Source organism: Heterodontus francisci, chromosome 26 (assembly GCF_036365525.1).
Source record: "Heterodontus francisci isolate sHetFra1 chromosome 26, sHetFra1.hap1, whole genome shotgun sequence".
NCBI lineage: Eukaryota > Metazoa > Chordata > Chondrichthyes > Heterodontiformes > Heterodontidae > Heterodontus > Heterodontus francisci.
The window spans coordinates 23,475,361-23,502,060 of record NC_090396.1 but is presented as its reverse complement, the minus strand read 5'-3'; the positions used below and the strand labels follow the sequence as shown (position 1 = coordinate 23,502,060).

At 43.6% G+C, this 26,700-nt stretch overlaps 1 protein-coding gene across 6 annotated transcripts in view; it reads left to right on the top strand.

Moving 5' to 3' along the window:
• Positions 1–26,700, top strand: part of mprip (myosin phosphatase Rho interacting protein) — a 533,204-nt gene that overhangs the window by 335,359 nt on the left and 171,145 nt on the right. For all 6 annotated transcript variants that reach the window (XM_068057934.1, XM_068057930.1, XM_068057933.1 and 3 more), the window contains one exon: positions 4,765–5,212. In XM_068057934.1, the coding sequence (XP_067914035.1) occupies positions 4,765–5,212 (448 nt within the window). The remainder of the gene's footprint in view (positions 1–4,764; positions 5,213–26,700) is intronic.

Below are 26,700 nucleotides of genomic sequence, written 5' to 3'. Positions count from 1 at the left end.
TGACTTCAGTTTTGCTAGGCCTCCTTGATGCCATACTTGGTCAAATACTGCCTTGATGTCAAGGGCAGTCACTCTCGCCTCACCTCTTGAGCTCAGCTCTTTTGTCCATGTTTGAACCAAGGCTGTAATGAGGTCAGGAGCTGAGAGGCATTGGCAGAACCCAAACTGAGTGTCACTGAGCAAGTTCTTGCTAAGCAAATGCCGCTTGATGGCACTGTTAATGTCACCTTCCTACTGATGATTGAGAGTAGGCTGATGGGGCGGTAATTGGCCGGGCTGGACTTGTCCTGCTTTTTGTGTACAGGAAATACCTGGGCAATTTTCCACATTGCTGGGTAGATGCCAGTGTTGTAGCTGTACTGGAACAGCTTGGCTAGGGGTGCAGCAAGTTCTGGAGCCCAGGTCTTCAGTACTATTGCCAGAATGTTGTCAGGGCCCATAGCTTTTGCAGTATCCTGTGCCTTCAGTCGTTTCTTGATATCAAGCGGAGTGAATCGAATTTGCTGAAGTCTGGCATCTGTGATGCTGGGGACTTCAGGAGGAGGCTGAGATGGATCATCAACTCGGCACTTCTGGCTGAAGATTGTTACAAATGTTTCAGCCTTATCTTTCGCCCTGATCTGGGATCCCCCATCATTGAGGATGGGGATATTTGTGGAGCCACCTCCTCCAATTAGTTGTTTAATTGTCCACCACCATTCACGGCTGGACATTGGAGGACTGCAGAGCTTGGATCTGATCTGTTGATTGTGGGATTGCTTAGCTCTGTCTATCTCATGCTGCTTACGCTGTTTGCCACGCAAGTATTCCTGTGTTGTAGCTTCATAAGGTTGACACCTCATTTTGAGGTATGGTTGGTGCAGCTCCTGGCATGTTCTCCTTCATGCTTCATTGAACCAGGGTTGGTTTCCTGGCTTGATGGTAATGGTAGAGTGGGGGATATGCCGGGCCATGAGGTTACATATTGGTTGAGTATAATTCTGCTGCTGATGGCCCACAGCACCTCATGGATGCCCAGTTTTGCGTTGCTAGATCTGTTCGAAATCTTTCCCATTTCGCACGGTGGTAGTGCCATGCAACACAATGGAGGTTATCTTCAATGTGAAAGCTCGACTTCGTCTCCACAAGGACTGTGCGGTGGTCACTCCTATCAATACTGTCATGGCCAGATGCATCTGCGGCAGGCAGATTTGGTGAAGACGAGGTCAAGTATGTTTTTCCCTCTTGTTGGTTCCCTCACCACCTGCCGCATACCCAGTCGAGCAGCTATGTCCTTTAGGACTTGGCCGGCTCGGTCAGTAGTGGTGCTACTGAACCACCTTTTAGAATTAGAATTAGAACAGTACAGGCCCTTCGGCCCTCGATGTTGCGCCGACCTGTGAAACCATCTGACCTACACTATTCCATTTTCATCCATATGTCTATCCAATGACCACTTAAATGCCCTTAAAGTTGGCGAATCTACTACTGCTGCAGGCAGGGCGTTCCACGCCCTTACTACTCTCTGAGTAAAGAAACTACCTCTCACATCTGTCCTATATCTATCACCCCTCAACTTGAAGCTATGTCCCCTCGTGTTTGCCATCACCATCCGAGGAAAAAGACGCTCACTATCCACCCTATCTAACCCTCTGATTATCTTATATGTCTCTATTAAGTCACCTCTCCTCCTCCTTCTCTCCAACGAAAACAACCTCAAGTCCCTCAGCCTTTCCTCGTAAGACCTTCCCTCCATACCAGGCAATATCCTAGTAAATCTCCTCTGCACCCTTTCCATAGCTTCCACATCCTTCCTATAATGCGGTGACCAGAACTGCACGCAATACTCCAGGTGCGGTCTCACCAGAGTTTTTTACAGCTGCAGCATGACCTCGTGGCTCCGAAACTCGATCCCCCTACTAATAAAAGCTAACACACCATATGCCTTCTTAACAGCCCTATTAATCTGGGTAGCAACCTTCAGGGATTTATGCACCTGGACACCAAGATCTCTCTGTTCATCTACACTACCAAGAATCTTCCCATTAGCCCAGTACTCTGCATTCCTGTTACTCCTTCCAAAGTGAATCACCTCACACTTTTCCGCATTAAACTCCATTTGCCATCTCTCAGCCCAGCTCTGCAGCCTATCTATGTCCCTCTGTACCCTACAACATCCTTCGGCACTATCCACAACTCCACCGACCTTAGTGTCATCTGCAAATTTACTAACCCACCCTTCTACACCCTCTTCCAGGTCATTTATAAAAATGACAAACAGCAGTGGCCCCAAAACAGATCCTTGCGGTACACCACTAGTAACTAAACTCCAGGATGAACATTTGCCATCAGCCACCACCCTCTGTCTTCTTTCAGCTAGCCAATTTCTGATCCAAAGCTCTAAATCACCTTCAACCCCATACTTCCGTATTTTCTGCAATAGCCTACCATGGGGAACCTTATCAAACGCCTTACTGAAATCCATATACACCACATCCACTGCTTTACCCTCATCCACCTGTTTGGTCACCTTCTCGAAAAACTCAATAAGGTTTGTGAGGCACGACCTACCCGTCACAAAACCACAAAACCCTTGGTGATTGACATTGAAGTCCCCCACCCAGAGCACATTCTGCACCCTTGCCACCCTCAGTGCTTCCTCCAAAGGGTGTTCAACATAGAGGAGTACTGACTCATCAGCTGAGGGAGGGAGGTAGGTGGCAATCAGCAGGAGGTTTCCTTGTCCATGTTTGAGTTGATGCCGTGAGACTTCATGGGGTCCGGAGTCGATGTTGAGGACTCCCTGGGCATCCCTCCTGACTGTATACCACTGTGCCTCCATCTCTGCTGGGTCTGTCCTGCTGGTGGGACAGGATATACCCGGGGATTGTGATGGCGGTGTGTGGGACATTCTCTGTAAGGTTTGATTCCACGAGTATGACTGTCAGGCTGTTGCTTGACTAGTCTGTGAGGCAGCTCTCCCAACTTTGGCACAAGCCCCCAGATATTAACAAGGAGGACTTTGCAGGGTTGACAAGGCTGGGTTTGCTGTTGTCGTTTCCAGTGCCTAGGTCAATGCCAGGTGGTCCGTACGGTTTCATTTTTTTTTTTAAAGAGATACAGCACTGAAACAGGACCTTCGGCCCACCGAGTCTGTGCCGACCATCAACCACCCATTTATACTAATCCTACATTAATCCCATATTCCTACCACATCCCCAATTCTCCTACCACCTACCTATACTAGGGGCAATTTAGAATGGCCAATTTACCTATCAACCTGCAAGTCTTTGGCTGTGGGAGGAAACCGGAGCACCCGGCAAAAACCCATGTGGTCACAGGGAGAACTTGCAAACTCCGCACAGGCAGTACCCAGAATCGTTCAGTTATTGTTCAGCAGAGTTCTTGCTAGGCTGGACTGCTTTCTGAAGGTGTTGGCTTGATCTCCCTTCTTTCCCTGGAGGGCTGCCTTTTTAAGGTTTTAAAAGAAATGCATCACATTAGCGTTTCTGTTAGAAAGCACGTATCTCTCTCACCTGGTGTGACCACACAGCAGGCCAGGATATGATAGCCATGGCTATCAATTGATATCTGAATGGGGACCATTCTGTTCATCTTGGTTTGGGCTGCAGGTCAGTCTGTCTCTAGAATCCTTTGTTACTTCATTACTAACCTCATCTGAAATTGCATATTAATGAATTCCATCATTTCCGACAGTTTTGTTGATTTCCAGTACAGGAGGGGTCACGAGACCATTTTCAATTTTCGCTGTGGTACAAGTGTTCATGTTCTTGTGGTTTTGTTTAACAGTTGACTTTTTAATTCATAATTCTTCCATTTTCATTCATTATTTCATCATGGCACCTTCTGTGCATGCCAGTTGGCATATGTGAATATTAGAGGCGCAGTCCACACTTACACAGGCTAGTTCATAATCAATGAAAGACCCCACATGTCTTTCAATCGTACCCATTGCCCATTATCTTTTTACACACGCAATATTTATTTCATATTTGATATATTTTATACATGCGCGCGCACACACACCACTTGAATATATATATGCTTTTATTTTTCTGGTTTCTTTCATGAACAGTACTGGATAGGCTCCAAACATAATGTCCTGCTTTATTGAGAATGCTGAAGAAGCCATATGATGCACAAAACATTTCCAATGGGTGTTTTGTGCTGGAGTTGCAAAATTTCCAGGAAAATAGAAATATTTTATCTGGATCTGCAAACAGATGACATGCAGTTTACATAGTTATTTTCATAAAATAGTCACTGATTCCTTCACAGCCTCCAGGGTCATTCGATTATTGGTACTCCAACATGAAAGTTCATAGTATAGAGAGAGAATATTTTTGGGGTTGGTACTCTGATAGTTGTATATTTTGCTTTAGAGTAGTTGCATATAAAATTTGAACACCTTCCCTCACCACCCCCCTACCCTTATCCCATGCTATTTTTCAGTATAACTTCCCTGGTATGCAAAATATTAATAAAGCAAAAACCTCCATAGTATCTAGCAATATTTTGTTTTTTGAATGTAATGTTTTGAAAACGGTATTAAAGGTATCCATGCATGAATATTGCAGTGAACATTTTTGCTGTTAGTGGGAGGGAATAGATTCACAGGAGGTTTAGGTGGATCTGTAGGCCGTAAAACTTTCAGATTTTCTATGGGTAGGGTATTTATTTAATCATGGTCATCCTTTTTGGAGCACCCAAATGTATAGCATTTCTATATGTACATACCATGTATTTTAATATTTTTTCAAACAGGTGCTGTCCGTCCCTTTGATGTGTCTGATCATAGTTCTGTTAATGGCGATGAGGTGGATAGAGGAAGGATGCTGCCTGTTGACCAGCAGAGGAAAGAGATGCATGCCCTTTCACCTGCCAGCAGTTCTTCCAGCAGGCACGGTATGGAACCTGGTGGTATTCCTCGTTGCCCATCACCAGTGTATAGTGATCCTTTTCCATCTGCTAGTAGCCTGTTATCCAATGGATCGCATATCAGTGGGTCAATGAGTTCTTTGGATTCGGAAGCAAGTGGAAGCACAGTAACGAGCACAGAGAGTCTCCATGCTGAAGCTATGACCAACAGAGATGACCTTCCACGAGCTAATAGAGACATTTCTGAGGCTGTAGTCAGAAAAGTGGGAAAACGGACACGAATAAGAAGTCCAGAGAGAGACGAAGCAGCGCAAGTGATTGGACAAGAAGGAAGGTACTGATGATTATTTCTTTATTTGCGCTACAATACTTATGACATTTTGTATAATAATTGAAGAGAAGCTAGCTAGGTGAGTTTGTGGAGGTCATTAATTTTTCTCAGTTTGTCCTTCATGGATTTTTGAAGTACATTACATTGCTGATATGATTTGTGTTGAGATGTGTCCATGAAATAATATGTTTAAGTATATTTATCTGCAGATCAGTGTACAACAGATTAATTTTAAGAAACTTTCTTCAAACAAAAACTTCCATTCTGTATTTCCCCACACACACAAGCTGACATGAGGTAACCTTATTTTGATTACAATTGACTAAAAACTAACAAATGACAGTTTGCAGGCAATAGAATTTGTGTGGTGTAGCTGTACTACTTGTGGCAGATTTTCCTCCAAAACCCGTGCTTTTTTTGCTCCCAAGCCAAACTAAAAACAAAATCACTGTACTGCTTGTTTTACTGTATTTCTCTCTTTTGCGCGCCTTTATTTTTTCACCTTCATACCTTTCTTGTTTCTTTTATTTTCAAATATTTTTGATGTAATTTATCCCCCTCTTTTCCCTCCCCATCAAAATTAATTTTGTGAAGTTTCTTATTAATAATAACTCCTGCAGCCGTATACCCATGGGAAAGGACAGGCAGATGATACAGTTCCTAGGTTTGTCAGTGGAACTCTGAATCTCAAAATGAAAGGAAGTGTGCCACATGCTAGCAACAATGCTATTGCTTGCCTAGGCTGTTGTTCTTAAGAAGTTGAAAATTTTTCCTTTTTGTTTTCCCCCTCCTACCTTGAAGGCACAGAATTCCCACTCTGACAACTTTGCAAAAGAGGACATTCTCAATGTGTAAATCTGGATAAAGAATGTTAACAAACTATTCAACTTGCAGGAACCTGAGCGAAAAGTAAGAGGGCTATTCTGTCCTCATTGAGCATTCATGCACATGCTTCGAGCAGGTATCACAGTACTGCAGTTAAAAACAGGAATCCTAGCTGGTTTGGGGCTTTTTATTCCCTCATTTTTGGGCAGCATCTCCTTCCCAGCAACCTTTGCACTTTTGAGGTTAATTTTAGTACCCAACTGCCATCCGGCAGAGGTTAATAGACTGAAAACAGCTGCTGTATTAATGTTAAAATCTCTATTGGTCTATATGGGAAGTCTGAAGATATTGTCTTTAGCCCCCACTACAAAGTTCATGCTTTTTACACCAAATCTGTTCACCTATCTAGCCACTGTCTAAGATCGAAGTTTACTGTTTACAACCTCAGTGTCCCGTTGTCAACCTTGGCTCATTGGCTCATTCTGGCATCTGAATCAGAAGGTTGCGGGATTAAGTCTATATTCAGAGACCTGAGCCCATAATCCAGTCTGGTACTTCTGTGCAGTACTGAGGGAGTGCTGTGCTGTACCTTCCTTCTTTTTTTGATCCTGAGCAGAACAGAACTCCCAGATCCTCCCCATCACAAAGTCCACCTCTTTGATGCATTGCCTGTCTCTGTTCATGCATCAACCCATCTGTTGCCAGAACCCTCATCCGTGCCTTTGTCACCTCCAGAATCAACGTTCAAATGCTTTTTTGGTTTACTTTCCATCCTTCATCTCCCATGAACTTCACATCCAAATCTAAACCGCACCAAGTCCAGTTCACTCGTACCCCTGGCTGTCCAGTTTAACATTCTCATCCTTGTGTTCAAATTCGTCATGACCCCATCTCTTGAGCCTCATCCAACACTTCAAGAGTGTTGCATTCCTACAACTCTGGTCACTTGTGAATCCCTAATCCTTTCACCCCCACATCTGTCTCCCATGACATTAGCTGTCTTAAACCCTGAGCTCTGTAATTCACGCCTGAAACCTCTCTGCCTCTCAACCTCTTTTGCTACTTCAAGGCCACTTGTCTCCTGACCTCATTACAGCCTTGGTCCAAACATGGACAGAAGAGCTGAACTCAAGAGATGAGGTGAGATTGATTACCCTTGACATCAAGGCAGCATTTGACCAAGTGTGGCATCAAGGAGCCCTAGTCCAATTGAAGTCAGTGGGAATCGGGGGGGGGGGGGGGGGTGAAAACTCTCCACTGGTTGGAGTCATACCTATCACAAAGGAAGATGGTTGTGTTTGCTGAGGTCAATCATCTCAGCCCTCGGATGTTGCTGCAGGAATTCCTTAGGGTAGTGTCTTAGGCCCAACTATCTTCAGCCACTTCATCAATGACCTTCCCTCCATCATAAGGTCAGAAGTGGAGATGCTCACTGACGATTATACGATGTTAAGTACCATTTGCAACTCCTCATACAGAAGCAGTCCATGTCCATATGCAGCAAGACCTGGACAACATCCAGGCTTGGGCTGATAAGTGGCAGGTGAAATTCGCGTCTCACAAGTGCCAGGCAATGACCATCTCCAACAAGAGAGAATCTCATCATCTCCGCTTGACGTTCATTGGCATTATGATTATTGAATCCCCCACTATCAACATCCATTGATCAGAAACTGAACTGGACAAGCCACGAATATACTGTGGCTATAAGCGCAGCACAGAGTCTGGGAACTCTGCAGTGAGTAACCCATCTCCTGACTGCCCAAAGTCTGTCCACCATCTCGAAGGCAAAAGTCAGGAGTGTGATGGAATACTGTCCACTTGCTTGGATGAGTGTGGCTCCAGAAACACTCAGGAAGCTCGACACCATCCAGGGCAAAGCAAACTGCTTGATTGGCATCCCATTAACCCCCTTCAGCATTCACGCCCTCCACCACTGACGCAGAGTAGTATCAGTGTGTACCATCTACAAGATGCACTGCTGCAGCTCATCATGCCTGCTTTGACCGCACCTTCCAAAACCGCGACCTCTTCCACCTGGAAGGATAAGAGCAGTAGAGGTGTGGGAACACCGCCATCAGCAAGTTCCCCTCCAAACCACGCACAATCCTGACTTGGAAATATGTCACCATTCTTTCACTGTTGCTGTATCAAAATCCTGCAACTCCCCCACCCAAGAGCACCGTGGGTGTACCCGCACCAGAAGGACTACAGCGGTTCAAGAAGGCAGCTCATCACCACTTTCTCAAGGGCAACTAGGAATGGGCAACATGACCCTTGCATTCCATGAAACAAATCTTAAAGAAAAAACCCTCAAAGCATCCCTCCCTGGCCAAGCTTTTAATTATCCCTCCTAATATCATCTTTGGCTCAATGTCATTTTTTTTGTTGAATAATTTTGACTTAAATTGCTTGTTTTAATAACTCTGGGCATAATTGTTACTTTTTATTTTAATTTTACATCCCTTTGTGAACTTCATGTTTTTTCATTTGCTTATTTTCTAAAAGTGCACCCAGTAGTTGTAATATACAACTTCCGACGAAGGGTCACTGACCCGAAACGTTAACTCTGCTTCTCTTTCCGCAGATGCTGCCAGACCTGCTGAGTGATTCCAGCATTTCTTGTTTTTATTTCAGATTTCCAGCATCCGCAGTATTTTGCTTTTATTATAGTTGTAATATACCATTGTTTCCTTTTCTGTAAACAGACATGTTGATTTGGCACGTTGGTACAGAGTGTTGGTGCAAGTACTGAATGCCATACATTGGGGCCAAGTATTGATTAAATCCAGTCAGTGTTCAATTTTGATCTGAACTGCTGAGCAGAGACTGAAGTAACTCTGCAGGGGTGATGGATAATTGCATCTGGGTGGTCCCTGGTGGCTGCCTGTACAGTGCTGTGGCAGTCTGGAGCAGGTCATTTGTCCATTTGCTTAGCAATGTGGGCATCAAGATCAGCTGGAACCAAGATCTTAAATGATTTACATAAGTAAAAATTATATAAGACATATGGCAGTACAGACTATCAGCAGCTGGGGCTTTCATGTGCGTCTAGAGCCTAATGGGAGCCTGCTGGGGATATATAAATAGATAGCTGAGAGTGGTAATTGTGCTTTGGGATGATTAGTTAACCCAGGACTGCGGGGAGAACAGGTGGATGGACCACCTGAAAATTTCTTTAAAACACCCGGACTGTAGAGTTTTGCCCGCCAAATCAAGTTATTTTGCTGTTATCAGGTTAGTGTTCCTACTTTTGCCCATAAACATCAACAACCCTTAATCACTTGGTATTATTTTAGAGGCTGTACTCATTTTAATTCAAGCTCAGAAAAACAGACACTTTAGTGTAATGTCATCAGAGTAGCAGTCATTACATTAGCACTTGTTGACAGTGAATGTATCCTGTAATGTTTATAAAATTGCATGGATTGTTATAAAAGAAAAACTTGAATTTAAACTATGTTCACTTTTCAACATGCCTCTTTGGGATAATCAGATTTCAGATGAATTTACCAGTAACATGAAGTCTATTTATTGAAATATTCCCTTTATTCAAAATTGTTTTTAGCTCTCGGTTTTTAATTAATCTGCATGTCGGGCATGTTGAAATCTGAGTATTAGAATGATTTTGTTTTCCTGGAATATTGAAATATTCTCAAGGCTGCACTGCAGTAAAGGCTAACAAATTGTTAAGCATGCAAATGGTATAGCCAAAGACTATGAAAAACTGAATACAATACTTTTATTTTCCTCTGACAGATGTCTGCACCATCATTTTATTGTACAGTCTCTTTGTGCTATGGCAGCAGTGCTGTTCTGTTAAGCCAGTAAAGATGTTTGGCCTATAACAGGTTATTCCCATCTAGTGGTTCTCCTGAGAATTGACATAACTAATTATGCATATTGCAAGTGCTGTTGAAATGGCCAGTCTCTGCAGGTAGTTGAAATGGCAGCAAAAGACTTAAGAACCTAAAAGTTTTTTTTTTAATTACCATGCAGCCGATTTGTGGCAGACGAGTTCTTTAGTTTTGTGATTGTGTACTTTTACAGTGTTGTCCCTTGGACTTCAGTGAAACATAATGGTGGGCTTGTGAAGTTTTTATGTTCGAGGTACTGAGACAAATCACTTAGTGACTCGTGTACAAATTTTGTCTTTCAAGCTTGTTTTTAGTTTGGAGCTATTTAACACATTTGTAGTTCTGCTTGTTACAGGTCTGCCACTGGAGTTGGTGGTAAAATCAGTCACAGATGAGGAACTAAGTATTGCATAAATCTGGTGGTTTATATATGTTTCGAGGTGTATTTTTACCCACAGATTAAAACACACAGTGATAATTCTGAAAAGCTGATCTAATGAAATCAATTATGTATCTGGATTCAGAGAGATATTTAGGTGTGTATGTACATCTTAAAAATACATGCAATATCTGTTCAGCATTTCCCTGTGGTGTTGTTCATTTGGCTTGAATCTGAAGTCACTCGATGTTTATCTGAAGTAGGGCAATTAAGAACATTGCATCAGCTCTCCGGAGGGGTCATTGGGTAAATGCATTACCTATCATGATAGTGAGCCACATAGTCACAAGTTCTATCCCCAATTTGTGCTCAATTAGCTAATTTCAGCCAAGGTAGGGTTTGGATACACTTCATCTCAGTGTCCCCAAGTGAGGGAGGGGGAAAATAGTTCCTTTTGCTGACCAGTATCCAGTGATTTAGCTGGGAAGTGCATTTCTGTGAACTTGTAGTTTGAATCAGATTTGACTTGGCTATTACATCTGCTGAGTTAAGTGTTCTACCAACATTAGACTTGTGCATGCAGCATAACCATTTGGGTGCAATATCAGAGGGCTGCTGGTGCCCTGGGAATTTTGCAAGTCACCTTCAAGGCTGAGAAAAGAATGACCTAATCAGATTGCATACCGAATAAAATTAATCTAATGAACCAATGTGTTCCTGGAGATGCAAAGCATCTTTTGCCTATATACTGTTAAAGAACCCTTTCTGAGACAAAACCTTAGCTATTTATTGATGCTCAAGAGTGATTGAGTGGTCCAGGATCCAAGATTTATATGTCGCCCTTTTAACAATTATGGTAGCCTTGGAGAATTCAGTTTGTGCAATACATATAATTATGTGTAGAAAAAGACTGAAAATACAAGTATTCCGCTCCTTCGTTGTCAGTTGTTTTTGTATATGGCTTCACTATCCAATCTGAAATGGGCAGTGCTTTCTGCATACTTGATGTGGAGTCATTGTGCTTCCCGGTTCACAGCTATTTGTGGCTGCGGTAGTTTCTACTGTTCGCATTTCTTCTGGTTTCTGAATGATTTCATCCCTAGTTGGGGAATTGTGTAGAAACTGCAGCTAAGTTGAAGAACATCTTGTAGGATGGGAATTGTAATGGGGTAGTGAGCTACGTTATGTCAAGCAGCCTGGTTCCAACTCAGCCCAGACCTGCCTTGAAAATCTTTCCGTTTGTCTTTTGGCTGTTGGGGCCTACATGAAATGCATTTGAAGTGCACAAGCACAAAATTGGGCATGGAGGATAAAGTTGTCTGTTAGTGTCCCGCACTTACCAGGATGGTAGGTAAACTAGATGGACCTTGGTTTTTATTCATCTACCAGTTCCTATAATTTGACACTAAATTGACAGTTGCACTCCATGGGAATGGCTGTTGTGGGAAATAAGAAAAAAATATTGGTGCAAGACCATTGGTTTATCTAGCCTGCCTGTCTATTTTCCTTAAATATTTCCCTGTTATAAAACTTAACCATGAATCCCTTTAGATGTTGGGATCAACCGCCTCCCTTGCATTTTATTTCAATGGCCTATTTAGTGTTCATTGTGTGGGTGGGGCACTCTTTTCAGGTTGGGATTATGTTGGTGATTATTAGAAGGAGTTGGTACCTAGCCCTTGCTACTCCTCTTTATTTTATTTATTTATTTTTATTTAGAGAAACAGGCCCTTCAGCCCACCGAGTCTGTGCCGACCAACAACCACCCATTTATACTAACCCTACATTAATCCCATATTCCCTTCCACCTATCTACACTAGGGGCAATTTACAATGGCCAATTTACCTATCAACCTGCAAGTCTTTGGCTGTGGGAGGAAACCGGAGCACCCAGCGAAAACCCACGCTTTTACAGGGAGAACTTGCAAACTCCGCACAGGCAGTACCCAGAATTGAACCCGGGTCCCTAGAGCTGTGAGGCTGCGGTGCTAACCACTGCGCCACCCCTGGGAGTGAATGGTGCATCTGGGAGTGAATGGTGGAAAACGTTCCATTTTAACCCTTCTAAAAACCTACCAAAATGTAGCTTGTGATGTCTTTCTTGATCTTGCCCTTGATTTTATTTTGAAATGTTTCAAGTAGTTAAAAATGAAATCATTTCTATTTAAAGCAATAATTATATCCTAAAATCCTCTTTTTGAATTCTGTATGTCAGTGGGAATGTACACCAGTCCTTCTGCTACTGTAGCTCTACCAAATTAGATCCTTGAAATGTGTTTGTTCAAATGTCAAAAGGTGCAAATTACTGTACTGTAATTTTGCACCTCCCACACATGAGGTATGTTGTGAAATTCTATCTTGGACAACTTGTATCTAATTGGCCTTTATTACCATGTTTGTCAGATTAGTTAGTTTATTCCTGACATAATGCCAGTCATTGTTTGGGAACAGAGAAGAAATGAATAAGGAAATGGACAATTTGTTTATACATTATGTTAGGTTGCAGGGTTTATATTAGTAGCGTTGTAGGACATTCTAGAGAAAGTCTTAGACTCCAGCAAAGCTTAACTAACAACTCTCTTATTTACAGTTACTCTCTGCAAGCTACCTCTGCTTAGCATCCTTCGTGCTGCTATCCCACCTTCTTTTCAAGCCTATCTCATGTGACTGTTACATCATCACTCCTACAATGGGAGGGGTCTCTCTCTCTCTTCAGTATTAACCCTTTACATCCTTATACTACACATTATATAAGTTAATGGACGATCAGAAATGAATTACTGACTGCATTAACTCCTCACAGCCATACCACAGTCTTTTAACCTTTCTGCGCTCGCATCCATACACTGGTCTAAAAACTAATTCGAGACCTCATATATCTCTGTTTCACACTGTCATAGCTATTCTTTGTTTTTATTAGGCCATTAATAAATGTCGAAAGCAATTCCTTCTGCACTACTCTTAAATGGTTATTTTAAATGTCTTGAAGTTTATCACATGGTTCAACAATTTTGAGCTTTTCAGACTTGTTTTAATTGAGCCTCGGAGGCCAGCAAAAGGGCTGCTGACTCTTCTATTTAAACAGGTCGAGGCTATATTTTCATAATGAGAGATAGTTATTTTCATTCTTGGATTAAAGAAGATAGTGTCACTGCTGTCTGACAAACATATGGTGCATAGAAGAAACATTATGTAATATTGCCTTTTAACCTTTCCAAAATAGTAGTTTTAGCAGTGGCTTTCTAGTTCTGACCTTTTAGGGTAATAACAGAGGATTGGGAATTTTCCATAAAAGGCTATGAATGAAAATTTGCTACAGCAATTGAGTTACCAGATTTCCCTCAGTAGGTAGCTAGTTCCTGCTAGTTATTGGATTTGAGGCTGCTTGGCACAGTGCACAAGACAATTTCCATCTGTTGCTTTCAGTACGTAATGCAAGAAAATGCTGAGCATTTGGAACTGACAAAGACAGGATTTTTTTTTTTTTAAATCTATGTCTCGAGCTGGTTACAGTGTTTTTCAGGTATGCAGTATGAAACCTCCTCTGGAAATATTTTCTTTCTTAGTTCAAAGCTGGAGAATCCAGAAACAATTTTGGAATTGATATCCTTACAATAGAGCCTAGGATATCAAAGTATATAATTTTAAAAATTATGCATTGATCAAATGAATGAGATTACATTATGAAGAATACTATGATTGCTGTAATTTTGCTTGTAATATTTATTCCCAGGCTATTACCATAACTTCCCGCTCCTCCCACTTCAAAAAATTGCCCACAGAATTTACTGTAATGAATTGGCACATCGCAATAAATTGTGATTTGGTTCAGCAAACCTGGATGGTGTAGTTAAAGGGCAAAGCCACTTGAAAATCGGGATAAAATCAACATATCCATTATCATAGCAAATCCTCAGAACGATAGTTTCACAAAGCGTTTTAATCCTGTCCTTAATTATCAGTTAATTAGACTTGTAAAATGTCTTTGTTGTAAGAATACCCTGCCTTAATAATTCATGTTGACCCAAGGACGACACAAGTATCAATGGTAACACTCCCATGGCATTATTTTGAAGGGCAAGGCAGTTCTCCAGGTGTCCTAGCCAACATTTATCCCTCAACAAACATTACTAATCTCAGTCAGAGTAAAGCACCCCTGGAATGGATCTGGGTAAATCACCTGTTTAGTGTGCACAAAAGATGTCTTCATGACACTTTAGCCAAACAGTGCCACATGTGGTCTTCTCCTCCTACATTGTATAATCATGCAGACTTATGTCATTGCACCAAAGTTCATTTCTTCCCCATTTAAAAAAAGTTACATTTGCTGCTCCTTGCAATCCACATCCACGTTTTCATATTGGGTGAAGTGTTCATTTATGCACAATAGGAGGTTGGTAGTCTCTTGTTTTCACAAGTATGTTGTGTTTTTAGGCAAGTCAGTCCATGTTTGTCTTTTTTCAAGTTTTACCCTGAAAATTCAGGTGGTAGCAAAAGCCATAGAACCTCTGGAACAAATAACAGTTTAAAAAAAAAAATTGCTTGTCTTAGTAGCACAGCCAAATGAATGAAACAAAAAAAAATAAAATTCAATCTTCTCTAACTGGTCATTTCATATAATTTATAAGAGGCTGAGATGTAAATAAGAATTTAAGACGTTGTACAAAAATTGTTCCAACTGACTGTTGTCTTTCAGTACATCTGTTGGCATTATCTTCTGCTAGAAGCTTTTAATATTGTGCAAAATATGGGAATGTCACAATGCAAGTTATTGGGATATATTCCTTAAATAAACTGAGCATACAGGATACACTAGCTTCAGGTTTAGTAATTCTGTCTCTGTTCTTTCCTGGCATAGGAAATTTATTGTGTAGTTGATCGTGACCCTTAGAATTGCTAAGCATAATCAAAACATTGAGTAGAGTTTTATTAACCGGGGATGGGGGGACATAAAATTATAGCCAGTTGCTAAAACAGACTACCAATCAGTGCCCCTTATCGAAGACAAAAGGAAGGCTGCCAGGCAGCAATCTGTGCTTTGGACTTGGATGTGATCTGTGTATCTGCTCTGTAGTGTTGCATGCCTATGTCTAGCACACATCTATGAAAAATTAGAGAAACAGCAATATTTTGACTAGAATTTGATGGGATTAATTAATGACATCATAGTAAAGGATCCTCTAGGCAAGGGTGGTCATAACATGATACAATTTCACAGTCAGTTTGAGGGTGAGAAATTTGGGTCTGAAACTAGTGTCTTAAACGTAAGTAAAGGCAATTAAAAGGGCATGAAGACAGAGTTTGGCTAAAGTGGACTGGGAAAATAGGTTAAAGGTAAGATGGTGGAGAAGCAGTGGCAGACATTTAAGGCGATACTCTCCACAAAGATATATTTCATTGAGAAAGAAAGACTGACAAGGATGCAGCATCTGTGGCTAACTAAGGAAGTTAAGGATGGTATCAAGTTGAAAGAAAAAGTGTACTATGCTGCGAAGATTAGTAGGCCAGAAGATTGGGAAAATTTTAGAAACCAGCAAAGGATGGCTAAAAAGAAGAAATTAGAAAGAGAGTAAACTAGCAAGAAATATTTTTTTAAAAAGACAGCAAGAGCTTCTACAAGTATATAGAAAGGAAATGACTAGCTAAAGTAAGCGTTGGTCCCTTAGAGGATGAGACTGGGGAATTAATAATGGAAAACAAGGAAATGGCAGAAGCTTTGAACAAATATTTTGTATCTGTCTTCACTGTAGAAGACACAGAAAGCATCCCAAGAATAGAAGAAAATCAAGAGGCAAAGGGACGAAGTCACTTAAAACCATCGCTATCACTAGAGGAAAAAAAAGTAGGAAAACTAATGGGCTAAAGGCTGACATGTCCTCTGGATCTGATGGCCTGCATCCTAGGGTCTTAAAAGAAGTGGCTGCAGAGATAGTGGACGCATTAGTTGGAATCTTCCAAATGTTGCAGTGGATTGGAAAACCGCAAATTAACACCTCTGTTCAAGAAAGGAGAGAGACAGAAAGCAGGAAACTATAGGCCAGTTAGCCTAACATGTCATTGGGAAAATGCTGGAATCCATTTAGGAGCAAGACTTTTAAAACATCATGATACAATCAGGCAGAGTCAGCATGGTTTTATGAAAAGTTTGAGAGTACTTGCCTTCTGGGAGTGGACCGGAGCGGACCTGTGGGGAGAACGCCGGGAGCAGAGCCTATAAATGGACCCCGAGGATCGAGGCCCAGTCTCTTAACTTCCGGGAGCGGAGCAGAGCGGACCTTTGTGAGAACAGTCAGAGCACTTCCAACGCGCCAGAGTTTTGGAAAAAAAAGGCAAACAGATGTCAGAGGAGAGCTGCAAGGTGATTGGTTGGTGAGTAGCAGCTGTTAGAATACCTTTTTTAAAAAAAAAGGGGGGAATGTTTTTTTTGTTGGAAAAAAATCTCTGGTGATAAGGAGTATTACGAAAGTGTTTTTTTTTCAAGGACTTTGGATTGAAGTGGGTAGAACAAGGCCCCTGGTATAATTAGTATTTTTTAATTAAGGAAGTAACTAATTAACCTAAGGGTAAGTCATGGCAGGAGAGCTCAGCCCCATGATATGCTCCTCCTGCGCTATGTGGGAAATCAGGGACGCTTCCAGTGTCCCTGGTGACCACGTGTGCAGGAAGTGTATCCATCTGCAGCTACCGACTACCCGCATTACGGAGCTGGAGGTATGGGTGGTTTCACTGTGGAGCATCCGCGATGCTGAGGACGTCGTGGATAGCACGTTTAGCGAGGTGGTCACACCGCAGGTAATGGCTGCACAGGCAGAAAAGAGACGGGTGACCACCAGATGGAGTAGTAGGCACAGGCAGGTCGTGCAGGAGTCCCCTGTGGCCATCCCCCCTCTCAAACAGATATACCGCTTTGGATACTGTTGTTGGGGGTGGGGGGGGGGTGCGGGGGTTGCTGACCTCCCAGGGGAAAGCAGCAACAGCCAAGTTTGTGGCACCACGGAGGGCTCTGCTGCACAGCAGGAGAGGAAAAGGGTGGGAAGCGCTATAGTGATAGGGGATTCTATCGTAAGGGGTGCAGATAGGTGTTTCTGTGGCCACAAACGAGATTCCAGGATGGTATGTTGCCTCCCTGGTGCTCGGGTCAAGGATGTCCGAGTGGCTGCAGGACATTCTGAAAGGGGAGGGTGAGCAGCCAGAGGTCATGGTCCATATTGGTACTAACGACATAGGCAGGAAGAGAGATGAGGTCTGCAAAGTGAATATAGGGAGTTAGGCAGAAGGTTAAAAAGCAGGATCTCCAGGGTTGTAATCTCAGCATTACTCCCTGTGTCACATGCTAGTGAGGGTAGGAATAGGAGGATTAGGCAAATGAATGCGTGGCTGAAGAGCTGGTGTAGGCGGGATGGCTTCAGCTACTTGGATCATTGGGATATCTTCTGGTGCAGAGGTGACCTGTACAAGAAGGACGGGTTGCATCTGAGCTGGAGGGGGACCAATATCCTTGCGGGGAGGTTTGCTAGTACTACTCGGGAGGGTTTAAACTAGTCTTGCATGGGGGGTGGGACCCAAAGTAGTAGTCTCTCAGATGAGATAGTTGAGGCAAATGTAGAGGTTAAAGCAAGTCCAGTAGGCAGGCAGGGCAGGACAGGGAGCGTGGAAGGTCTGGTAGGCTAAACTGCATTTACTTTAATGCAAGAAGCCTTACAGGTAAGGCAGATGAATTCAGAGCATGGATCGGTACATGGGATTGTGATATTATAGCTATTACGGAAACGTGGTTGAGGGATGGGCAGGTCTGGCAGCTCAATGTTCCGGGGTACCGATCCTTCCGGCATGACAGAGCTGGAGGTAAGAGAGGAAGGGGAGTTGCACTATTGATTAGGGAGGACATCACGGCAGTACTTAGAGAGGATATCCCGGGGGTGGGGGGGAATGTCCAGCGAGGCCATATGGGTAGAACCTAGAAATAAGAAAGAGGTGATCATTTTGATGGGATTATGCTATAGGCTTCCCAATAGTCAGAGGGGCATATATGTAGGTAAATCATAGATAGGTGTAGGAATTATAGGGTTGTAATAGTAGGTGATTTTAACTTCCCTAATATTGACTGGGACTGCCTTCGTGCTAAGGGATCAGATGGGGAAGAATTTGTTAAGTGTGCCTCGGATAGTTTTCTGAAGCAGTATGTGGATGGCTCGACTAGAGAAGGGGCTGCACGCGACCTCCTCTTAGCAAATGAGGCTGGGCCGGTGGTTGATGTGTCTGTGGGGGCACACTGTGGGACCGGTGACCATAACTGTATGAGCTTCAAGATAGTTATGGAAAAGGATAGGACTGGTCCTCAGGTTGAAGTCCTAAATTGGGGGAAGGCTAATTTCAATGATATCAGACAGGAACTCTCAGAAGTTGAATGGGAGAGGCTGTTTACAGGTAAAGGGATATCTGGCAAGTGGGAGGCTTCTAGAAGTGAGATGGGAAGTGTTCAGGGTCGGCATGTTCCTGTTTGTTGGAAGGGCAAGGCTAGCAGGTTTAGGGAACCTTGGTTGACTAGGGATATTGAGGGTCTGGTCATGACAAAGAAGGAGGCATATGTCAGGTATAGGCAGCTGGGATCGAGCAAGTCCCTCGGAGTATAGGGGATGTAGGATTACACTTAAGGAAATTAGGAGGGCGAAAAGGGGCCATGAGATTTCCCTGGCAGTTAAGATAAAGGAGAATCCTAAAAGATTCTAAGTAGATTAAGAGTAAAAGGGTAGCTAGGGAGAGAGTAGGTCCCCTTAAGGATCAGTGTGGCAACCTATGTGTGGTGCATGGGGAATGGGCAAGGTCTTAAGTGAGTATTTCTCGTCCGTATTTTCCGTGGAGAAGGTCATGGAAGCTAGTGAGTTCAAGGGAGGGAACAGCAATATCCTGGAGCATATCAACATTACAAAGGAGGAGGTGTTGGAGGTTTTGAAGCGCATTAAGGTGGATAAATCCCCAGGGCCTGACCAGGTGTATCCTAGGATGCTATGGGAAGCAGGGGAAGAGATTGCTGGGGCCCTGGCAGAGATTTTTGTATCATCATTAGCCACGGGTGAGGTACCAGAAGACTGGAGGATAGCTAATGTTGTGCCTTTATTTAAGAAGGGCAGCAGGGATAAGCCAGGGAACTGCAGGCTGGTGAGCCTTACATCAGTGGTGGGAAAAGTTATTGGAGGGGATTCTGAGAGACAGGATTTATATGCATCAGGAAAGGCATGGTCTGATTAGGGATAGTCAGTGGGAAATCATGTCTCACGAATTTGATTGAGTTTTTCGAGGAGGTGACCAAGAGGATTGACGAGGGCAGGGCGATGGACATTGTCTTCATGCACTTTAGCAAGGCCTTTGACAAGGCCCTGCATGGTAGGCTGGTCCAGAAGGTTCAAACACATGGGATCCAGGGTAAGCTAGCTAATTGGATACAAAATTGGCTTGGTGATAGGAGGCAGAGGGTGGTAGTGGAGGGTTGTTTTTCAGATTGGAGGCCGGTGACCAGTGGTGTGCTGCAGAGATCGGTGCTGGGCCCTCTGTTTGTCATATATATATATATATATATATGACTTGGATGTGAATGCAAGGGGCATGATTAGTAAGTTTGCAGATGACACCAAAATTGGTCGTATAGTGGACAGTGAAGAAGGTTGTCTCAGGTTACAACAGGATATAGATCAACTGGGAAAGTGGGCAAGGGAGTGGCAAATGGAATTTAACGCAGACAAGTGTCAAGTGTGAAGTGATGCATTTTGGGAAGTTAAACCAGGACAGGGCATATTCAGTGAATGGCAGGGCCCTGGGGAGTGTTGTTGAGCAGAGAGACCTTGGGGTGTAAGTACATAGTTCCCTGAAAGTGACAACACAGGTAGACAGGGTGGTAAAGAAGGCGTATGGCATGCTTGCCTTCATCGGCCGAGGCATTGAGTACAAGAGTTGGGAGGCCATGTTACAGTTGTACATAACGTTGGTTAGGCCGCATTTGGAGTACTGTGTGCAGTTCTGGTCGTCGCACTACAGGAAAGATGTGATTAAGCTAGAGCGGGTACAGAAAAGATTCACAAGGATGTTGCCTGGTTTGGAGTGCTTGAGTTATAAAGAGAGATTGGATAGGCTGGGTCTGTTTTCCCTGGAGAGAAGGAGGCTGAGAGGGGACATGACAGAGGTATATAAAATTATGAGAGGCATAGATAGGGTAGATAGCCAGAATCTGTTTCCCATGGTAGGGGTGACTAAAACTAGAGGGCAATGGTTTAAGGTGAGAGGGAGGAGGTTTAAAGGGGATCAAAGGGGTAAATTTTTCACACAAAGAATAGTGGGTATCTGAAATGAGCTGCCAAAGGAGGTGGTGGAGGCAGGAACAGTAGCGACATTTAAGAGGCATCTGGACATGTACTTGAATGAGCAAGGCATAGGGGGACATGGAATTAATGCAGGCAGGTGGGATTAATATAGATAGGCATTATGGTCGGCATGGACAAGGTGGGCCGAAGGGCCTGTTTCTTTGCTGTACGACTCTATGACTCTACTTTGAGTATGTAGCAAGCAGGGTGGATAAAGGAGAACCAGTAGATATAATGTATTTGGATTTCCAAAAGGCATTCGATAAGTTGCACATATGAGGTGGGGGGGTTGTTGAAATGACCGTAGTAATGTCACTGGACTAGTAATCTAGAGACGCTGGGGGCACTGGTTCAAATCCCAGCATGGCAGCTGGTAGAATTTAAATTCAATTAATTATGTTTGTTTAATTCATAAGAAATCTGGAATTGAAAGCTAGTCTCTGTAATGCTGATCGTGAAACTAGCATCGATTGTCGTAAAAACCCATCTGGTTCACTAATGTTCTTGAGTGAAGGAATTCTGCCATCCTTGCCTTGTCCGGCCTACACAACCCCCGACCCACAGCAGTGCAGTTGACTCTTAACTGCTCTGATATGGCCTAGCAAGCCATAGAAATAAAACCAGACACAATCAACCTCGGCACTAGAAATGACAATGGCAAACCCAGCCTTGTTTACCCTTCAAATGTTTACCCGTAACAACATCTGGGGGCTTGTGCCAGAATTGGGAGAGCTGTCCCACAGACAAGTCAAGCAACAGCCTGACATAGGCGTACTCCCAGAAACATACCCTATGTTCAATGTCCCAGACACCACCATCATTTACTGGCAGGACCGACCCACCTGTGGTATACAGTCGGGGCGGGGTCAGGTAGTGGGGTGGGGGGGGGGCTGGTGTTAAGTTGCCTGTTATTCTTCACATTGATGTTGGACCCCATGAAATCTCATGGCATCAGGTCAAACATGGCCAAGGAAACCTCTTGCTGATTACCACTATCGCCCTCCCTCAGCTGATGAATCAGTATTCCTCCATGTTGCACACCACTTGCAAGAAGCACTGAGAGTGACAAGGGTACAGAATGTACTCTGAGTGGGGGGACTTTAATGTCCATCACCAATAGTGGCTCGGCAGCACCTCTACTGACTAAGCTCGCCAAGTCCTGAGGTCACGTCTGCCAGACTGAATCTGCAGCAGGTGGTGAGGGAAAATCTTTGACCTCGCCAATCTAGACATGCAGATGCAACTGTCCATGACCGTATTGGTAGGAGTGACCACTACACAATCCTTGTGAGAATGAAGTCCCATATTGACACTGAGAATACCCTCCATTGTGTTGTGTGGCACTACCACTGTCCTAAATGGGATAGATGCAGAACAGATCTGGCAGCGCACAACTGGTCATCCATGTGGCACTGTGGATCATCAGCAGCAGAACTGTGTTCAATCACAACCTGTAATCTCATGGCCTGGCATATCCCTCACTCTAACATTACCATCAAGCCAAGGGATCAACCCTGGTTCAATGAAGAGTGCAGGAGCACCAGGCATATCAAAAAATGAGGTGTCAACATGGTGAAGCTACAACACTGGACTACTTGCATGCCAAACAGCGGAAGCAGCATGCAATAGACAAAGCAAAGCGATCCCACAACCAATGAATCAGATCAAAGCGCTGCAGTCCTGCCACATCCAGTCATGAATCGTGGTGGACAATTAAACAATTAAATGAAGGAGGTGGCTCCACAAACGTGTCTCTCCTCAATGATGGAGGAGCCCAGCACATCAGTGCAAAAGAAAAGGCTGAAGCATTCGGGACCATCTTCAGCCAGAAGTGCCGAGTGGAAGATCCATCTTGGCCTCCTCCTGAGGTCCCCAGCATCACAGATGCCAGTCTTCATCCAATTCAATATACTCCATGTGATGTCAAGAACTGGTTGAAGGCTCTGGATACTGCAAGGGCTATGGTTTGGACACCATTCTGGCTGTAGTACTGAAGACTTGTGCTTCAGAACTAACCATGCCCCTAGCCAAGCTGTTCCAGTACAGCTACAACATTGGCAACCATCTGACAATGTGGAAAATTGGAAAGGTATGTCCTGTCCACAAAAAGCAGGACAAATCCAATCTGGCCAATTACTGGCCCATCAGTCTACTCTCAATCATCATCAAAGTGATGGAAGGCGTTGTTGACAGTGCTGTCAAGCAGCACTTGCTTAGCAATAACCTGATCACTGATGCTCAGTTTCGGTTTCACCAGGGCCATTCAGCTCCTGACCTCATTACAGCCTTGGTTCAAACATGGACAAAAGAGGTGAGATGAGAGTGACTGCCCTTGACATCAAGGCAGCATTTGACCAAGTATGGTATCAAGGAGCCCTTGGAAAACTGGAGTCAATGGGAATCGGGGGAAACTCTCTGCTGGTTGGAGTTGAACCTCGCGCAAAGGAAGATGGTTGTGGTTGTTGGAGGTCAATCATCTCGATCCCAGGGCATTGCTGCAGGAGTTCCTCAGGGTAGTGTTCTAGGCCCAACTATCTTCAGCTGCTTCATCAATGGCCTTCCTTCAGTCATAAGGTCAGGAGTGGGGATGTTCGCTGATTATTGCACAATGTTCAGCACCATTCACAACTCCTCAGATACTGAAGCAGTCAATGTAGAAATGCAGCAAGACCTGGACAATATCCAGGCTTGGGCTGATAAGTGGCAAGTAACATTCATGCCACACAAGTGCCAGGCAATGACCATCTCCAACAAGAGAGAATCTAACCATCTCCTCTTAACATTCAGTGGCATTACGATCGTTGAATCCCCCGCTATCAACATCCTGGGAGTTACCATTGACAAGAAACTGAACTGGAGTAGCTACAAGAGCAGGTCAGGAGCTTGGAATCCTGTGGTAACTTGCCACCTGACTCCCCAATGCCTGTCCACCATCTACAAGGCACAAGTCAAGAGTGTGATGGAATACTGTCCACTTGCCTGGATGGGTGCAGTTCCAACAACACTCAAGGAGCTCGACACCATCCAGAATAAAGCCCGGTTGATTGACTTCCCATCCGCAAACATTCACTCCCTCCACCACTGATGCACAGTGGCAGCAGTGTGTACCATCTACAAGATGCAGTGTAGCAATGCACCAAGGCTCCTTAGACAGCACCTTCCAAACTCATGACCTCTACCACCTAGAAGGAAAAGGGCAGCAGATGCATGGAAGCGCCACCACCTGCAAGTTCTTCTCCAAGCCACACATCATGCTGACTTGGAACTATATTGCCGTTCCTTCACTGTTGCTGGGTCATAATCCTGGAACTCCCTTCCTAACATCACTGTGGGTGTACCTACCCCACATGGAATGCACTGGTTCAAGAAGGCAGCTCACCAACACCTTCTCAAGGGCAATAAATGCTGGCCTAGCCAGTGACGTCCACATCCCATGAACGAATTTTTAAAAATCTTAAACCGTAACAATGGTATTTAGTTCAGGTTCTACCAGGGCTACTCGACTCCTGACCTCATTACAGCCTTCACCCAAAAATGGACAAAAGAGCTGAACTCAAGGTGAGGGGAGAGTGATTGCCCTTGATATCAAGGCAGCATTTGACTGAGTGTGGCATCAAAGAGCCCTAGCCCAATTGAAGTCAATGGGCATCAGGGGGAAAACTCTACACTAGTTGGAGTCCTACCTAGCACAAAGGAAGGTGGTTGTGGTTATTGGAGGCCAATCATCTCAGCCACTGATCATTGCTCCAGGAGTCCCTCAGGTTTAGTGTCCAAGGCCCAACCAGCTTTACTCGTTTCATCAATGAATTTCCCTCCATCATAATGTCAAAAGTGGTGATATTCACTACCAATTGGTACTGAACATAGTACATACGCAACTTTTCAGATACTGAAGCAGTTCGTGTCCATATGCAGCAAGACCTGGACAACATTCAGGCTTGGGCTGATGATTGGCAAATAACATTTGCATTGCACAACTGCCAAGTAATGGCCATCTCCAACAAGAGAGAATCTCCCCTTGACATTCAACGGCATTACCATAACTGAATCCCACACTATCAACATCCTGGGGGTTACCATTAACCAGAAACTGAACTGCAGCAGCCACATAAATACTGTGGATACAAGAGCAGGGCAGTGTCTGGGAATTCTGCGGCGAGTAACCCACCTCTTGACTCCCAAAGACTGTCCACCATCTAGAGGGCACAAGTCAAGAGTGTGGTGGAATACTCTCCACTTGCTTGGATGAGTTTTTGTTACAAAGGTAACTAAAAGACAAAACTAAAGGCTCTGTATCTGAATGCACGTCACATTCTTAACAAAGTAGATGAACTGAGCGCACATTGAAGTAAATAAATATGATCTGATAGCCATTACGGAGAGGTGGCTGCAGGATGATGAGGATTGGGTCCTGAATATTGAGGGGTATATGACATTCCCGAAGAATAGGCAGCTCGGTGGAGGGGTAGTACTGTTAGTCAAGGATGGCATTGGTGCAATAGATATCCTTGGTTCAGGAGATCAGGATGTAGAAATAGTTTGGGTGGAGATGAGGAATAGTAGGGGAAAGAAGTCGCTAAGGGAGTGGTCTACAGGCCCCCTAACACAATGTAGGATGAGGAATATGAGAAGAAATATTGGGTGCTTGTGATAAAGGGACGGCAATAATCATAGGTGATTTTAATCTACATATAAACTGGAAAAATCAGATTGGCAATAGTAGCCTAGATGTGGAGTTTATAGAATGCTTTCGAGATAGTTTCTTAGAGCAGCACGTTCTGGAACCAACCAGAGAGCAGGTTTTATTAGACTTGGTATTGTGTAATGTGACCAGATTAATTAATGACCTCAAAGTAAATGCACCTCTAGGTTGCAGCGACCACAATATGATTGAATTTTACATCCAATTTGAAAGAGAGAAGAATGAGTCTAAGACTAGTGCTTTAAACTTAAATAAGGGCAACTATGTGGGCATGAAAGCTGAGCTAGCTGAAGTGAACTGGGTTACTAAGCTAGGAGATAGATCAATAGAGAAGGGAGAATTTAAGGAAATATTTCAGAATACTCAGAATAAGTATATTCCTACTATAAAGAAAAATTCTAAGGGGAGGACCCACCATCCGTGGTTAACTAAAGAAGTTGAGGAAAGCAACAAATTTGAGGAAAGAGCATATAATTACACAAAGATGAGTGGCAGGTCAGATGATTGGTCAGAATATAAAGAACAGCAGAGAATGACGTAAAGGTTAATCAGGAGAAAGAATTAGAGTATGAGAGGAAGCTAGCTAGAAATGTAAAACTGGATAGCAAGAGTTTCTACAGGTATTTAAAAAGGAAAAGAGTAAGTAAATTGAGTGTTGGTCCTCTAGAGAGTGAGAATGGGGAGTTAATAGTAGAGAATAAGGAAATGACGGATGAAATTAACAAATATTTTGCTTCTGTCTTCGCTTTGGAGGATACAAAAAACATTCCAGTAATAGCTATAAATCCAGGAGATGCAAGGAAGAGAGGAACTTGATGAAACTACAATCACCAGGGAAGGGGTACTGAGCAAACTGATGGAGCTGCAGGTAGACAAGTCCCTGGGTCCTGATGGACTTCATCCTAGGGTTTTAAAAGAGGTGGCTGATGAGGTAGTAGATGTGTTGGTGTTAATTTAAAAAAGTTTGCTAGTTTTTGGAAAGGTTCCATCAGAATGGAAAATAGCAAATCTAACTCCTCTATCCAAGAAAGTGGGGGAGGCAGAAAACAGGCCAGTTAGCTTGCTGTGTGTCGTGTAGAAGGTGTTGGAATCGATCATTAAGGAGGTTATACCTGGGCACTTAGGAAAAGTTCAAGGTAATTGGGAAGAGTCAGCATGGTTTTGTGAAAGGGAAATCATGATTAACCAATTTATTGGAGCTCTTTGAAGGAATAACATGCGCTGTGCATAAAGGGGAGCCCGTTGATGTACTGTACTTGGATTTCCAGAAGGCATTTGACAAGGTGCCACATAAAAGGTTATTGCACAAAGTAGGGCATTGGTGAGACCACATCTAGAATGCTGTGCACAGTGTTGATCTCCTTATTTAAAGA